Genomic DNA, 16,455 nt, shown 5'->3' on the forward strand with positions numbered 1-16,455 from the left:
ACATCGCAGTGAAGACGTCATAATTCCTGATCAACATGAAATATACAAAGACCTGCCTCCTGATTTCCAATGTTCCTCATGAGGATCAATAAAATGGGACCGAAGGTTTCAGGGCTGGTGATGGATCAGGCAGAGGCGACGTTCAGAGGCGATCGAACCCAGAGCTTCTGCAGGTTTTAAGCATAAAGCTGGAGACTCCTGATGGTTTGTCGTTCTGTCTCTCCGGTCCTTGGCTCCAGGTCTCAGGTTTCCGTTCGTCCACACAGGCTGACGAGGACAAACCGTCCAGGAACGCCAGTGTTTGCATGAGATCAGAGCCGCGTGGCGTCATCCGGAGAACGCTCCAGAAGGGAGAAAAATAACCGGCAGAAACGTTCCGATGGAAAATGTGTCATCGGGCTCAAATCTGCGCATAACTCAGCGACACACGGCAGGAACAAACAGGCAGCCTGAGGAAACCTGTCCAGCTGGCCGCCCGTCCACACACTGCACTCTCCCATAAATCCTCGCTGAACTCCACGCTTGTTTTCATTCCGGACCAGACAGACAGCATCCATTTCATCCCTCAGGATTCTGGGAATCAGTGTGAACCGAACCTGCCAGACGCTGAGTTTCTCCCTTCTTACCTTCTCTCCAATTTCATTTTTCTTTTTGGTTCAAGCACTCTTCTCAAATAAACAAGTTGAGATCTTCAGGAGAGGCTGCACAGTATCTCAATGTGATGAAACGTTCATAAAGACAGACGACTGACGCAAGGAGGAGAGGTCTGCTGATCAAAGACTGAAATTTGAATTAGAAAAAGACAAAAGGACAATGAGAAGAGCACAGAGAGGAGAAAGTGGCTTTCTGTTCAGAGAAATAAAGACGTAGCGGATCGATGAAGCCAGACTTAAACAGATCTTCAAAACTCACCATCGACCTTTACTCTAAATGGATTCATAAGATATTTAGACACTGCATTAAGCCAAAAGAAAATTTTATTTGTTTTCTTCAATTCAACTAAAAAGGAACATTTTTCTTTACATGACAATCAAATAATGTGAAAATTTTGAGTCAAGGGACTTTTTAAAGTCACAATGACCATAAACTAGCTTCAACATATGATGTTTATTTATCACGAAACGTTTTCGAAACGTCTGAAACTGACTGAAATACTACATACTTCACGTTGTTTGGCTCAAGAAATCATACCAATAGGATACAGAAAAAGGTTTTGGCTCATTAGTAATCAGTCAGTAGGAACTTTTTCAAAGTAAAAGAACAAAATGTTCAACATTTTATCATGTATTCAAAAGCTGTCATCAGCTTTTGAAAGAAACAGAAATAAATGAGGAAGTTACTCAAAATGAGTTTTTAGAATATTTAATAAACATTTGTAGTGTTTATATTGAGGTTAAAACTGGACTTCAGTGATTCTGGTTTTTATTGTGTTGATCAGGATTATTGTGGTTTGATCTGTTTTTATCTTGAAAACATGGACGTCATTAGAAATCTACAAATTCCAACTTTAATTTCCTGAAATGCTGTGGATTTTACCCACTGTCAGCGGGTCCAACAGCACTTTGACTGAAGAAAGACGTGAAGTGTGCGTCTGTTCTCACCACTGCTGTCCTCCTGCTTCGTGCTGCTGGACCGTGTATCCAAACTGGGCGTCTTTAGATCCAGAGAATATCTTAAACTTCTTAGTGTCGAAGCTGAAGCCATGCTGAAGATCTGGAAAAGAAGAAAAGGAAGAGGTTCATCGTCGAGACCTTCTCTTTGCTTTCCACTCACCCGATCCGGTAGATGTCACTGCATCACCTCACCGGTCTGCAGATTAACGGTCTGGAATAACAGGGACTGGTGGGGATAACATGGTGATCAGTGGATTCAGGTGTGTTTAAACAGGCGAATCTAAAACATGCAGGACAGATGTGCTGCACGGCTGGACGGACTGCAGAAAGAGCAGGATGCAGACACCAATTCGAAACAAAAGCAGACCTTTAGTAAAGATTCAGTCAAGAAATGAAAAGAAAGACCAACCTGGTCCAAACCGCCAGCAGAGAAAGGAGGGGAAACACGACGGGGGAAACGAGGCACAGCAGGCAGCAATCAGGGGACAACAGAGGAGGAGACGAGCACAGAGCAGGGAAAGACGTCCAACTGCCACGAATCCAGACAGAGGACACGGTTGGGGTTAGCCTGGACAGGGACAATGGACACAGACAGTGGACAGGGTTAGCCTACACACAGCAGTGGATGGGTTAGCCCTAACCACGTCCACTTTTGTAGACTTTTTCCAGACTGCAGACATTACACAACTTCTGCATGGAAACACGGACACTGTTCCTCAACATGCACTGCAGCACGTGCACAACTACTGGCCTGAACAGTGTACATTTACCACCGCATGCTCCACCGTCCTCTTGCATGGAGACAAATGACAATAAACTGTCCGGTGAACTGAAAGAGTTCCAGTGTTTACATTGTCCAGTAAAACTCTGGCATCCTGCATGTGAACTACTGCAGCCAGAGGGTTTTTATTTCCAATGTTTTCAATATTTAGAAGCTGATTGTCTCCACACAACTCGTGGACGTCCAGATACAAGTGAGTCACCAGAAAATCCTCAAGTCCCAAGAACCTGACGTCCTCAACTGTAGTCCTGACAGTTCAAGGTCCTCTACTAGAGTCCTGATGGTTTGAGGTCCTCTACTAGAGTTTTACTCCAGCTCTGAGACACATTTGTTAAGCTGGTAATTCAGTCTAAATGTGATTAGTTAAGACCTGATGTAGAGTTTGATTTTCAATCGGTCTAAGTTCTAAAATTCTCGGCTGTTCAGGACAGCAGTTCAAAGAGGACTGTTGTGGAGAACCAACCGTTGAAAATAAACTTTCAGATTAGATTAGAGTGGATTAGAATCTGGCCTGGACACCTCAAATGTTCTGTTGTCTTTGTGGCCGCAGATTTTAGTGTCAGCTGGATAAAAAAAGAAGAAGAAACCACTGTGAAGGCGTGTGGGTGTGGAAAAACCATTCCAGAGATCCGAGCAGACGACGACCGCAGCCTGTCTGCAGGGTGATGAAAAACAACCCACTGACAGGTCTGAGGACACACTTTTCAAGAGAACAACCTGTTTTGGGGGTGCAGGGTTGTGCAGTGGTTGGCTCTCATAGTGAGAGGTTTCTGGGTTCGATTCCATGCTGCCTCGACGCTGCGTGCTTTCATTTTGTATGCATGTGTTTTCTCCACAGTTCAAACATTAAAACCACAAAAATGACCAACGCAACCAAGGTTTTAGGCCCTATTTTTTGTCTGCATCCACTTTGCCTCCCTCAATCTATTATATATGGCTGATGTTCATTAAAATGTCAAAAAAAAAAAAAAAAATACAAACAAAAAAATACATATTTAAAGTACAGATATACACGATGGATATATTTGTTTTATTTTCAGATTATATCAGTTTAAATAAGATTAGCTTGTTTCCTTAGCATCAGATCATCACAGTCATTTGCAGAGAAAACACAACAATTCCAGTGCTTCATGTGATTTTATCTCCCTCTGCTACTCGCTCTTTTCATAGTTTGATTGGTTTTGACCACAGAAAACTTTGTGTTTAATCAAAGCCACGCTGTGTATGAGAGAGCTAATCGAAGCTAATAGTAAAGCTAGCTTTCTCACGATCCCCTTTGACATGGAGAACATTCAAATCCAATAACCAGCTTCAAGTTCTGCAAAATAAATCTGTGCACAGTTTGAAAACTGATCACCCCTGAATGACGCAGCATGCAGACCTGCTTGGCCTGACAGCATCTCAGAGCCCGCAGCAGTCGCAGTGTCCGCCATGTGTCCGGCCTCAGAAAACATACATCCGACAATCCGATGTGCTCAGGAGGAGTGCCAGGAAAACACACTCTGCTGTCCAGAAATCAACATTAAAGCAGAAAAGCCCCAAAACCAGGTGGTGTGGGAAAACGTGGTGGACAGACGCATCAGAGTAAAGTAACTGCAGACATGTTTGATGCAGAGCCAAGGAGGTTTTTTAGGACAGGAGCCTCCGAACAAATGTGGAGAATGAAGATGTTGGCGTCACTTTGGACGCTCCAGGACTGGAGTCGGTCGAACATCAGAAAGGACACAGCGGCTCTCACTACGGCCCGTTTACAGCATGGAATCTGCAGCATCTGGAGTCAGCTGTGGTTCTTGTTCTACAGCCATGCATGTCAAGCACAGTATGCTGTAAACAATCAAGCTCTTTTCCAACGTTCTTCATCAAATAGGTCCAATCAGCATCCGCTACATCTAAGAAATGTGTCTCCACGTATGCAGATGATAGAGTGGTAATCTTTAAACATGTGTTAACACTTTGTGTGTGTGTGTGTGTGTGTGTGTGTGTGTGTGTGTGTGTGTGTGTGTGACTTGGATAAAGTACCGTTCTGCCTGGACTATGAGGCGGTTTGAGGTCAAACACACATCCTTTTCGCATTTTTGTTTCAGATCATTTTCACTAAACACGGCAACAAAACAATAAGAAAGACAGAAACACTGAAAACCAGGTAGTTCTCATGTTGCTCCACTAGTTGGTGCTGTTGTTAGTTCTAGTAATGACTGGGACGAGGACCAGGAGAATCTGGACTCGGACCAGGATCAGGATCAGGAGAATCTGGACTGGGAGTCATGACACTGGAGGAAAACATTGTCTACAACATTTTTGAAAATCTCTGCCTTTGGGAGTCATTTTCAAAAAGTTGCGTTTTCGTGTAAATGGCCACACATAGGTGGCGCCAGGGTGGGGCTTGGTTGGGCTAAAGCCCCACCCAGAATTGTATTAGCCCTACCATAATCCATCCAAGAAAAAATAAAAGTTTGAAATCCAGCAGCGCCACTGCGGCGCATGTAAAGGAGCGGCTCTGTGTTGCCAGATTGAGCAGGTTTCTGCCAAATCAAGCTTCTTTATTGAACACGTCGGACGGGTTGATGTAATGATTACGTGTTTATGATGTGTTTTTTTTATTATACAAATACGGTTTTAACGTGCATTTCCAACCGAGATGGCGGTTTGGCTGCTTTCTATTGAGTTAAACGGGTTTCATGACAGATCTGGCTACCTCCTCCAGCGGACTGCAGACGCACTGCAGGCGGGGCTGCGGTGATTCCGGACCGGAGACGGAACGCAGCCAGAACGGTGGTTCTGTTGTACATGATTTTTCTGCAGGCCGTACAAATCACTGACTTTCAGAAGGAAGACCGGCTCTCCTCTCCGCCATGCTGGATGTGCGTGCTCAGTTCGTGTCGTGCGCTACGGAAGCCTCACACGGACAAAAGTGCGGGAAACGAGGAAAGTTGGCTCGACCCAGGGAGCGACCGTGTTCTCACTGCATCTAGATCGAGCCCGGGTGCTGTTTTATTTTAAATATACATTCACATTGAAGTTCTGGCATTTTTTGGAGCCCTGCCACAATATGGGTCAGCCCCACCTCAGCCCCACCAGAAAAAATACTCTGGCGCCGCCACTGCGGCCACATAAAACATAACAAATGTTTTCTGTGTGAAACTGAAGTCCTTGTTGTGTAAACAGGGCCGAAGTCACACACGGAGTATTGGAATCTAGCTGTGTATGTAATGACAATCATAAATCTTAGTTTTCACGTGAAAGTAGGAACTTTCAAAATAAAATCAGTTGTCAGTTTGGGAGTTGAAAACGTGAGAAAGGGTTTTATCTTGGAGCACTTTGTGCTTCAACCCCCTTGTGAGCCCTGGACCCCCTGACAGTGGGCTCCTGAACCAACCAGCTGAAGAAGGTCCAGATCACAGAGGACTGGTCACGTTCTACTAAAAAGATAAAACACTCACTTATGTGGCAAGAGGAGCTCAAGCTTCTGAAGCTTTCACGTCCTTCACTTTAATCCAGTCCTACTTCAGGGCAGTTAGTCCCCAGAACTCAGGTTCAGTGTGTTCAACAGAACAATCGTCCAGATTCCTGGTCTGGTTCCTGAGCCCAAGTTTCAGCCTGCTGTGAACTCTTCACCCTCTGCTGACAGGTGGAGCTGAGGTCAAGTCTGTCCTGGGTTTGCTCCGTCTGTTCCAGCTGAGTGGAGGAGGAACCTGGACTGGACAGTCGCAGTCAGCCTCCAGGATGGGCTGCCCGGGCAGAACCAGAGACCCAGCTGAACCAGAGACCGGGAGCTGAACCAGAGACCCAGCTGAACCAGAGACCGGGAGCTGAACCAGAGACCCAGCTGAACCAGAGACCCAGCTGAACCAGAGACCCAGCTGAACCAGAGACCGGGAGCTGAACCAGAGAGCGGGAGCTGAACCAGAGACCCAGCTGAACCAGAGAGTGGGAGCTGAACCAGAGACCGGGAGCTGACCCAGAGACCCAGCTGAACCAGAGACCCAGCTGAACCAGAGACCGGGAGCTGACCCAGAGACCCAGCTGAACCAGAGACCCAGCTGAACCAGAGACCAGGAGCTGACCCAGAGACCCAGCTGAACCAGAGACCCAGCTGAACCAGAGAGCGGGAGCTGAACCAGAGACTGGCTCCCTCTATCAGAGATGCTGGCTCCAGGGAGAGCAGGGCTTTCCAGAGCAGAGACAGAAGACCCTCCCCCAGGTCTGGGTCTCCGCCCACACCGGTCCAGTGTTTATCTGTTATGGATCTTCCTCCCTGACACTTTTCTTCAGAGCAGCCAGGCAGACTGAGTTTTTCTATGTTTTTTTGTTGGATGGTGGATTTTCCACATCGCAGCTCTCTTAACTGAAAACACATTAGAGCTCCGCCGGGGCAGCGGCAGCTCCACACAGACGGTTCCTGTTTCAGGAGAACCGACGTCTGCAGTCTTCTTTCATATGCAGAAGGAAAAAAAATGAGATCCAGCAGGAAGAAATCAGGCTAATCAGGTCATGGATGGGAGTAATTTATGGAGCGGCGCTCGTGGAGCAGCTCCTGGCCGAACGCCGTCTGTGTCACTTCCTGTGGCGTGCAGACAGACGCTTCCCCACCAGAGAGGGAACCCTTCACCTCAGACAGCCTGCCTGGTTTGACCTCTGACCTCTCAAAGTGGCTTTACAACCTGTTAATAAACCAGAGTTCTCATTTTTATCTCAGATCTCTTAAAAAGTGGTGTCCAACCTGGACTCTCCTGGAGGGGGCGCCAGATGAAGATGTGAAGCTCCACCAGGCCTCCTGCTGATCGCTGCCCCGTCCATTCACACATCCAGATGGAGCACCGATCGTTTCAGACGTGTTCAGATGGGCAGCTTCAGTAGAAGCTGAGACTGGACCCTTCGCCAGGCCTGTCAGGCTGTGTGTTCTCCTGGTGATGTGGTGTGATCGGATGTGAAGCGGTCTTCAGGGCTGCGTCACATCCAGCTGGAGCATTGCTGCTCTAATGAAGCCAACCAAGCTGACAGCAAGGCCGGCGTAAATTAAGGGCAAGCGGAAGAGCACTGTTATCAGGACCAATGACTAATTTACCAAACTGCTCCTTTAATGAAACCCTGCTGGTGGAAAGAGTCTGAGCGTTAGGTCCCAAAATAGAAGGACTGTTACTACTGACTGCAAAGACACAGTGTGTGTCAATACCTCTATATATGAGTAAAAACTGTGTAGACTGACGTGAAATAATAACAGCTTTCCACTGAACGCCAGGGTCCCAGATGAGGTTTCTGGACCCGGTCCTGATCAGGGCTCAGTCGGCGAAGCGTGTGCCTTCTGCCGCTTCCTGTGAAATTCACCATCTTCTTCTCTTTGGTAAAATCCGACTGTTGAGTCCCGGCTCAGCACCTGTGTCCAGATGTGATCACAGCCTCACCTGTGGCGCTGCAGAGGAAGGGGAGAAGCTTTGTGCCATATTGCCCCACCTCCACCCTGCCTCCACCCTCCACCCCTCAGCCCTGTTACCAGCCGCACACTGACAAAAACAACAACCGCACCATCAGTGGAGTGTTAAAACGCGGTCCTAAAAGCCAGTGGAGCTGGAGAAAAGCACTTCCTGGAGAAACCCTCCTCAGAGCGAGAGCAGGCCGACCTCCAGGGACGCATCCTGCTGCTTTCACATTTCAGCTCCACGCCTCGCAGGCTCTTCTTTTTATTTCTCTGCTGTTTAGAAAAGTACCAGATTATAGTCAGAACTATTAACATTCTGAACAAAAGTCCAGCGTGAGAGCTCTATGTTCCTGCTATCGGATGCCTTTCACTGATGGTGCTGATGCTGTTGTGTTTGGTGAGGACTGCTCCGCTGACGGAGGCTCTGCTCACCCTGCAGCCTGATGGACGCCGCGTTGAGCGACACATCAGAACTGAGATCGAGGAAGGTTTCCAGGAAGTAAAGACAGAGCCCTCCACTGGCCGCCATGACAGACACTCACCAAAGAAACGCTGCCGGGACCGTCTCAGGAAGCCCGTCACCTCGGGGCTGAGCTCTGAGCCCAACACCTGGACCTCCTGGTCCCATGTCGGCCTGATCCGATGGGTCTCCAGAGAGCCAGAACACCCCACTGAACCACAGCGCCACCAGCAGTACTCCTCCCTGACCCCTGGACTCACCGCCCTGCTGCGGCGTCCCACCAGCAGTGTCATCAGTTCACTCTCTGATTTCTCTGCCTTCAGTTTAGTCACGTTTTCATTTTTTCTATTAAGTTAATTTGAAATTAGGTTTAACTGTTAACTCCGCCTCTTGCTCAATTCAACGTTTCCTCACACGTCTTGAATTCTGGAGAAAGTGTGAATAAATTCTGAGGTTTTGTAGGGTTTTTTCAGAAGCAAGTGATCTTGCTTGTCATCTGACACGTCTAGAAAGTCATATTCAAGCTCCGTCTTTACAAATAGTACAGAACAGACAGGAAGAGCAGAATGTGTCTGATCTGACTTAGTTTTCTTCTTATACTCTTCCCTTACGTTTGTATAATAGGCTGATTTTAAAGAACACTTCTAATGAATTCCAGGTTTGGGGAAGAAAAGTGTTATGTAGATAAAGACAGCTTCGTTGATTGATTGCTGTATTGATGGAATTGATTGTTCAGCCTTTATCTTTCTCTCCCATCGCTGCTGAATGGATGTAATTCGTGGTTCTGGGTTGGATCCACGATGCCGGTCTGTACAGTTTGTCTCCACAAACACAGAGTTTAGTGTGAACGGGTGCGTTAAAGTTAAAGCCTTTCACAGACTTGTAAATCTTTATAGTCTTATGGAGGCTAATAAACCTTGCAGTTCTCTGCAGCCTGAACAAACCCACATGCTCTGCCTCAGAGAGAGCCTGTCTGCAGAGCAGCAGACCGGCGCTCAGTCCTGGATCCGGCTCTGATGCTCTGCAGGCAGACTCAGCCTCTGAGGCGTGCAGCAGTAGCAGACCGGAGCGTGAAACTGAAAGCTCACCTGGCAGCAGGCTGCAGGTCCACAGCAGCAGCAGGAGGTGCTGGTAATCCATGAGGAGGCTGCAGGACGCGGCAGTGTGAGTGTAAGTGTGTGTGTGTGTGTGTGTGTGTGTGTGTGAGATGCTGCAGCGTGGATTCTGGGCTCCGGGTTATAAGTGAGGCAGAGGAGGAGTGTCGAGCACCGCCTCCTCCTGCCTCGTGCTGATCTCTGTTTTCACCTTCCACGCTCAAAACAGAAGCTTTAATGTCCCGGCGCCGCACAAACAGGAAATGCCTCCATTTGTGTGTGAATCCACACGGTGCTGCGCTCCAGATGTGCACCTCGGTCTGATATCACTCAGAAGTGAGCCCATAATGAGTCTGGGTCCTCAGGGGAGCTCTGTGAAGGGAGGCCGGCAGCCTCTCACACCGTCACAGCAGCTCTCCAGACTGTCCAGCCTCTGCTTCACAGCAGGGGTCTGGAGCAGGATCCTCCGTCTGCGATCACAGAGAACATGGACCAACTCACCTGAATCACCAGCAGACTGAAGCTCAATGAAGCTACAGTTCAACACATTAACAAGAACAGAGCGTCCACACACATTTCAGTCAATTCATTCAAGGGGAAATAAAGGATTTTTTAAGAAGCAGAAGCATTTTGACTGTTTCTCAGTGCACCGGAACTAAGCTCCTCTGCTTCCCGGCATCGTGCTCGCAGCAGAGACGTCCTGCTGGACAGACATCTGCTGCTGGACGGACATCTGCATGTTTTCAGCTGCTTCAGATATGACGCTTCGTACCGACTTCCTGTTGGATTCTCTTTACATAACAACTTATTTCAGCAACAGTTTCAGTAAAACCTATTTTAAAGAAAAGCAGCTCAGCAGCTGTGCACCCATATGAAAAAAGATTCTCTGAGAATAAATACAGAAACTTTTTCTTCTTTTCAGTTCAGTTTTATGGCGACAGCAACAAAAACGCCGCAGTCACTCCGAGGTACTTTAACATGAGCTCAACATGAGTGAGCAGGATAAAACCTGCAGAACCAGACCCAGAGGAGACTTCCTGCAGAACCAGACCCAGAGGAGACTTCCTGCAGAAAGCTTGACTGATAGAACGGTCTTAAAGCCGAGGTTGTGTCAGGATCCAGAGCTGAAGCCGGGACCTGGGAGCTGGTTCCAGATGACAGGAACCTGATAGCAGGAAGCTCTGCCTGCGCTCTACTGTGAGAGAACCGAGGAACCTCCAGGAAGCAGAACTCTGAGAACCAAGCAGAACGACACTGCTCTGCAGGAAAGGCCAGCTGTCTGAGGTGAGGAAGCTCGCCAGAGTCCAGGTCAACAGGAGCCTGAAGAGAACCTTCCACCGTGCTGCTCACGCTGCCTTTACGGTGAGGACTCATGACAGTGGAACATTAAAACACAGAATCAGAGAAGACTGAGGAACAAAAGGAAAAAACACACAAGATCCAGGAAACAGGTGCAGCGATGGAAAGCAGTGATCACACCAAATCACTCTTTACTCTGAGAAGACAGTGAAATAGAATGAGAAATACAAAAGTGAAGGAAGCGCTCTTCAGGGCCTTCCCTCTGGGAATATGAGAGCATTTCTGTTACATTCTCTAAATCATGTTAAGACTGAACGACACCTTCGGCCATCTCTTTAACTTGCTGCCCTCTGAAGTCCTCAGGAACTAAAATGATCACTTCAGAAGAAGAGATTTTCTTTTCCAGTTTCTTCTATATAAAAGAGGAAGTAACTCATGAAAAGCGTATCTGAATAAGATTACTGAGTAAGGTCAGAGTGGGGCGGTGTGATTTCAGTGGTTCCTGCTGGACGGACCGTCAGCTGGCCGGGTCCAGATGTGGTGCGCTCTCAAACATCTGGCTGATGGTCTGCAGTGTCGGGAAGGATAAAACTGTAAAAGGCTATTTTCAGATGAGCTTTATCTGATATTTGTTGACGTATTGGAGTGTTATGTAATGATATCTACACACTCAACAGTGGCATTGAACGGTGGTGCAGTGGGTCATGCTTTCACCTCACAGTGACTGGGTCATGCACTCAAACCCCAGCAGGGCCTTTTCTGAGTGACTTTCTGTTTTAGCGTCTCTAGATTTCAGAACTTCTCTGTAAATTCCCTTCCTGCTGTGAAACGACACTGTCCTGGTAATGAGGCGACGACAGAAGGAGAGACTCACAGTGGGATTCACGCACACGTTTGAAGACCATTCCTCCCAGCTTCCTGCTCTAACTCATCTCATGTCAGTGACAGGCAGAATGTTCCGATCAGCTGAACATTCTTTCAGCAAGGAAAGTGAGAAAAACCTGCCATGAAACCTGCACTCCACCCGGACCCATCCAGAACTCTTGACTATGATATGGATGTCTTCAATGAGGAAGAAAAAAAACAGTCTGAATCGAGAATATGGTAGATAGTGTCATGCAAAGGTCTCATACATGTGGCCTGTGGACCAAAGCTGGACCCACAGAGGGTCCAGAGTGTCCAAATAACAAAGAAGACTTCACCCAACATTGTACTTTATTTGAAACAAACCGCTGTTGATCCTAAGATTGAAGGTTTTGAGTGTACCTGAAGGAGCCTGGGCTGATGGAGCAGGAGGAGGTGGAAGCGGACAGGAGGAGCACACTGCCACCTAGTGGAGCGCTGCAGTCTGCACCGAAATCTCACAGCAGAGAGGCCGGCTTTATTCTGCAGCAGGTCAAACAGCCGAGCAACACTTGAACTCCGCTTCTTTAACGTGTCCATCGTAGATGAACTCCCATCAGCCCCTCCAGGCTCCACAGCTGATGTCAACCCAACCGAGCTCCGTGAACTCTGCGCGACCTCGCCATTCTGTCAATGTCATCTGACAAAATTTCAAAGTTGAGTAGAATTCAGGGAGATTGGTTGCGTTTAAATCAACATGTGAACTTAATCCTGAGGGACTGTCCAACAGCGGAGAGAGACGACCAGGGGACTGTTTCACAAAGTAAAGACAGCAGACGAGTTTCAGGTCTCAGTGCTGGTCCTGTCGCTGCTGGAGGCGTCGCTGCTGATGGAGAAGCCCTCACTTCCTTCCTCTTCTGCAAACTTCACCTTCCTCTGAAACCTCTGCAGACACGGAGACACGGCCGCTTCACTTTAAAACACTTTTTTTTCCACAAACACGAACTTGAAGCTGTCGACTGTCACAAGCAGGTTGTACAGGTTGGAGTCTTGATCTGTAGAATAACCCTGTCCTCCACTCACCCGTTGGTCCGTGGGCCCTCTGGGGTATCTGGAGATGGTGTCCAGGCGGCGCTGTGTCTTCTCCCAGTCGTCCAGCCACAGCTGGCGGCGGTACTCCGACTGGCGAGCGAGGATTCGCTGGTAGATGCCCTGATTCTGATGACCGACCAACAGGAGCTCCTGCCTCCGCTTCGGAGCATTGAGACTGAGGAAGACACGCAGAACACACACTGAACACCAGGAAGACTGGTAGAACACACACTCCATAGCTCACACGAGCCAGCATCGTTGGCTTCTGGGTTCTCAGTATGTCAAACCAGCGACCAAAACACTGACACACTCTCAGTCGGAGCTGCTTCAGGACTCTCTGGACCAGGTTCACACTGCTGGGAGGCTTTTCCTGCTCAGAGCTTCACAGTGATGTTTCACTAACGTTCCTCATAACATTTGTCATGCTCTCTTTGAATTTTAAAACGACTAAAAACACACCACAGGACTCGACTTTGGGAAACGCCGAAGCTTTTCTTATCACAGGATTGCTGCTTCCTTGAACATGCACGCTTTCCATATCCACAGTCCTGAATGCAGACTGAGTGAGAGAGTGACCGGAAGCAGCGGCTCCAGCCTACTCCAGGTCTCCAGTACCACACCGCTCACCTCCTGGTCTGGTACTGGTTCCGGTGGTCCACCAGGCCTTTGGAGCACACGATGTTGGCCAGTTTGGAGGCCAGGAGCCGATTGTCTCTGTCAATGACCGACAGACGCTCCTCCTGCAGCTGGAAAAGGTGGAGAGGCGTGAGCAGCAGTGGAAATGAGTGTTTTGTGTGTGTGTGTGATTGTGTGTGTGTGTGTGTGTGTAGAATGGAACACACTGCAGCGTGTCTTGGGTGGCGAATGCCGCCCAGTCCCCTGACCTGCAGCTTCTTCAGTTTGAGCGTCATGTGGACAGGCGTCCTGCTGCCGGCGGTGTCCACCACAGGCAGAGCCGAGCTCACCTGCACACAGCCACAGACCACGGCAGACACACTTAAACACAGTGCTGGTTTACCCAAACCAGAGCCGGTCTGACAACTGCCTGATGACCAAGAACACAACTGACTTGGACCTTTTTTATTGAATCTGCTTCATAACAGTAATGGATTATTACTGATGCTGAATCAATAGAAATTCGTTTAGCTCATTTTCTAGTCCAGAGACTCCCAGTCTGAGCAGAAATCCTGTGAGGAAGAATCCCACTGCACCAGACCTCCAGGCCTGACCTCCTCCCTTCAGGACTGACCTCCTCCCTTCAGGACTGACCTCCTCCTCCAGGCCTGACCTCCTCCTCCAGGCCTGACCTCCTCCTCCAGGACTGACCTCCTCCTCCAGGCCTGACCTCCTCCCTTCAGGACTGACCTCCTCCCTTCAGGACTGACCTCCTCCTCCAGGCCTGACCTCCTCCCTCCAGGACTGACCTCCTCCTCCAGGCCTGACCTCCTCCTCCAGGCCTGACCTCCTCCCTTCAGGACTGACCTCCTCCTCCAGGCCTGACCTCCTCCTCCAGGCCTGACCTCCTCCTCCAGGACTGACCTCCTCCTCCAGGCCTGACCTCCTCCTCCAGGCCTGACCTCCTCCCTTCAGGCCTGACCTCCTCCTCCAGGCCTGACCTCCTCCCTTCAGGCCTGACCTCCTCCTCCAGGCCTGACCTCCTCCCTTCAGGACTGACCTCCTCCCTTCAGGCCTGACCTCCTCCCTTCAGGACTGACCTCCTCCTCCAGGCCTGCCCTCCTCCTCCAGGCCTGACCTCCTCCTCCAGGCCTGACCTCCTCCTCCAGGCCTGACCTCCTCCTCCAGGCCTGACCTCCTCCTCCAGGCCTGACCTCCTCCCTCCAGGCCTGACCTGCTCCTCCAGGACTGCCCTCCTACCTTCAGGCGGTGCTTCTCGTAGTCGCTCTGGTCCCATCTCTGCTGCAGGTATCGGTTGGTGACAGGTTTGAAGGGCTGGTAGGACCGGTGCATGTTGCCTCTCCGGGTCTGCAGGAGATGTGGCTGCTCGCTTGGTGCCTGGCGGGTTATCGCCATGGAGACGTCCGTCTCTTTGTCTCAATGCAGCCAGATAAGTTTCCTTTGAATTATTACTGAGCTTATCTTCTTAACCATGGTGAGGGGCCACACATAGATCCAGACTCTGCTGCAGCTCTTCAGAGGGAAACATGAGACCGATCACAGGTTGAGGACGACAACCCTGGACACAGACCGGAATAGGAAGGATCACCTGAAGGAATGGATATGAATGGATGAATCTGTAGGATAACGAAGCAGAATTCATCTTAAATTAACAAACTACCAACCAAGAAAGAAAAAAAAAAACACAACTGGAAGCAATCTGATAGAAGCACACCCAGCGGCTCATACACCGGCCAACACTGTCATTTTAACACACCGTACATCAATAGTTAAACAGCTGATCCTCCAGCGGAGCGGTCGGCTGCCACGGCGCAGCGTCCGGTCTCAACGGCTCATCTGGCGCTCGGTCAAACACCAGGAAAAGAGACATTTCAACACATCAGCACTTTTACATTTGTGACTTTCTCTGAGTCTTTCTCAAACTTCTGCATCCAAAGCCCTTCTGAATCCACTGAGCGGCCTTAAAGCCTGCATCTGCTGGGTTTTTCTGAATGAAAGACAACTTTTATGTCTAAAAGTGCACATTTTAAAGAAAAGGATATTAAAAAGGAAAATGGAAACGTGTGCACATGAAACAAGAATTATTTTTAAAATTAGAATGACTCACATAATCATGAAAATATTTTTGCTGTGATTATCTTTTTCATATGTTTTCAATTATTCTGGAGCTAAAAACTAATTCAAGCCTTCGCAATCAGACTCCATGACTGTCATTGTGCGTAAACTACCACACACAACCACACTACAGCTGCAGTCCCTGCTGTCAGCAACAAAGACAAACAGCACTGAAACAGACTTTAAAGAGAGTGTAATGTCATGGCTTTAAGTGGAGGGAAATAAATCTGGAACCGAGATGTTTCAGGCTCATTAATGGTGGAATGTAATGTAAATACTGCAAATACTTCAGGATGGAAAACATTAGTTTTTATCGACATGCTGCAAACGACTGAATTCCTTGAAAAAACATGTATGCTCTGAAAAAAGAGATGACGTCCTGAACTTTGACCCTTATCAGTCTATTAAAATGAAACAATAACTCCTCCAGAAGACCAGCACGTGCACCTTTAGATTATTTAAAGTAATCAGGTTTCCAAAGGCCCCAAACAGCAGGAATGTGTGTGATCTGTCTTCACTCTCGGTCCATTGCCCTCAGGATATGTTTCATTTCCAGGACACCATGTTGGCCTGTTGGTGCTCCTCCTCGTGCTGAACTCTCACCTGAAGATGCAGCAGGTGGAGTCTCTCTCTGCCAGTGGGGGCTTGTTGGGATTATTTGCTGCCCTCTAGTGGATGGACGGGGATCTTTCAGGGTGACACATTTCCGATGTTTTCCTCCTCCAGCAGAGCATGAACCCATCTGATGGTCATCATGAGGGAGGCTGAGGACAGCAGCCTCCTGAAGCTGCTCTGCTCAGCTCCAGGGTTCGCCCTCAAATGTGGAGGAACATTTCTGATTATCTGCAGAATTAGCTCAGTTCTGTAGGGTTTACTGTTTGCTGATTGCATATGATCTGTCAAGATAAAAGTGCAACATTAGTTCGGGGAACCACAATGAAAATACTCAAGGATCCAAAAAGGAATAGTGGATTAGAGCAAATATACTGAAATAATGGAGGGTTTGAATGGAGAGAGCAATATTTCAGATATATATTAATATTGATATTTCCCTACCCTCTACCTGAACCAGGGTTTGAAGCCTGACCCCGCCACAGGGCTCTGGG

General features: G+C 48.5%; 2 protein-coding genes across 2 annotated transcripts in view; both read right to left on the reverse strand.

The window, feature by feature from the left end:
- The window catches only part of LOC115391779 (integrin alpha-11-like), a 28,323-nt gene extending 18,913 nt beyond the window's left edge, over nt 1–9,410 (reverse strand). Inside the window, exons 1-2 of the mRNA XM_030096128.1 lie at nt 9,359–9,410; nt 1,602–1,713 (exon numbers count right to left, since the gene is read on the reverse strand). Coding sequence (XP_029951988.1) covers nt 1,602–1,713; nt 9,359–9,410 — 164 coding nt within the window. The remainder of the gene's footprint in view (nt 1–1,601; nt 1,714–9,358) is intronic.
- A 2,939-nt stretch (nt 9,411–12,349) lies between these two features.
- On the reverse strand, nt 12,350–14,566 carry LOC115391481 (uncharacterized protein CFAP97D2-like). Its single transcript, XM_030095756.1, has 5 exons — nt 14,474–14,566; nt 13,483–13,563; nt 13,226–13,344; nt 12,590–12,773; nt 12,350–12,451 (listed from the first exon to the last, which is right to left on the reverse strand). Exons 1-5 carry the CDS (start codon nt 14,564–14,566, stop codon nt 12,350–12,352), a joined length of 579 nt encoding a protein of 192 aa, XP_029951616.1.
- Between the last annotated feature and the right edge of the window lie 1,889 nt (nt 14,567–16,455).

This window comes from Salarias fasciatus, chromosome 7, assembly GCF_902148845.1.
Source record: "Salarias fasciatus chromosome 7, fSalaFa1.1, whole genome shotgun sequence".
NCBI classification, from domain to species: Eukaryota; Metazoa; Chordata; class Actinopteri; order Blenniiformes; family Blenniidae; genus Salarias; species Salarias fasciatus.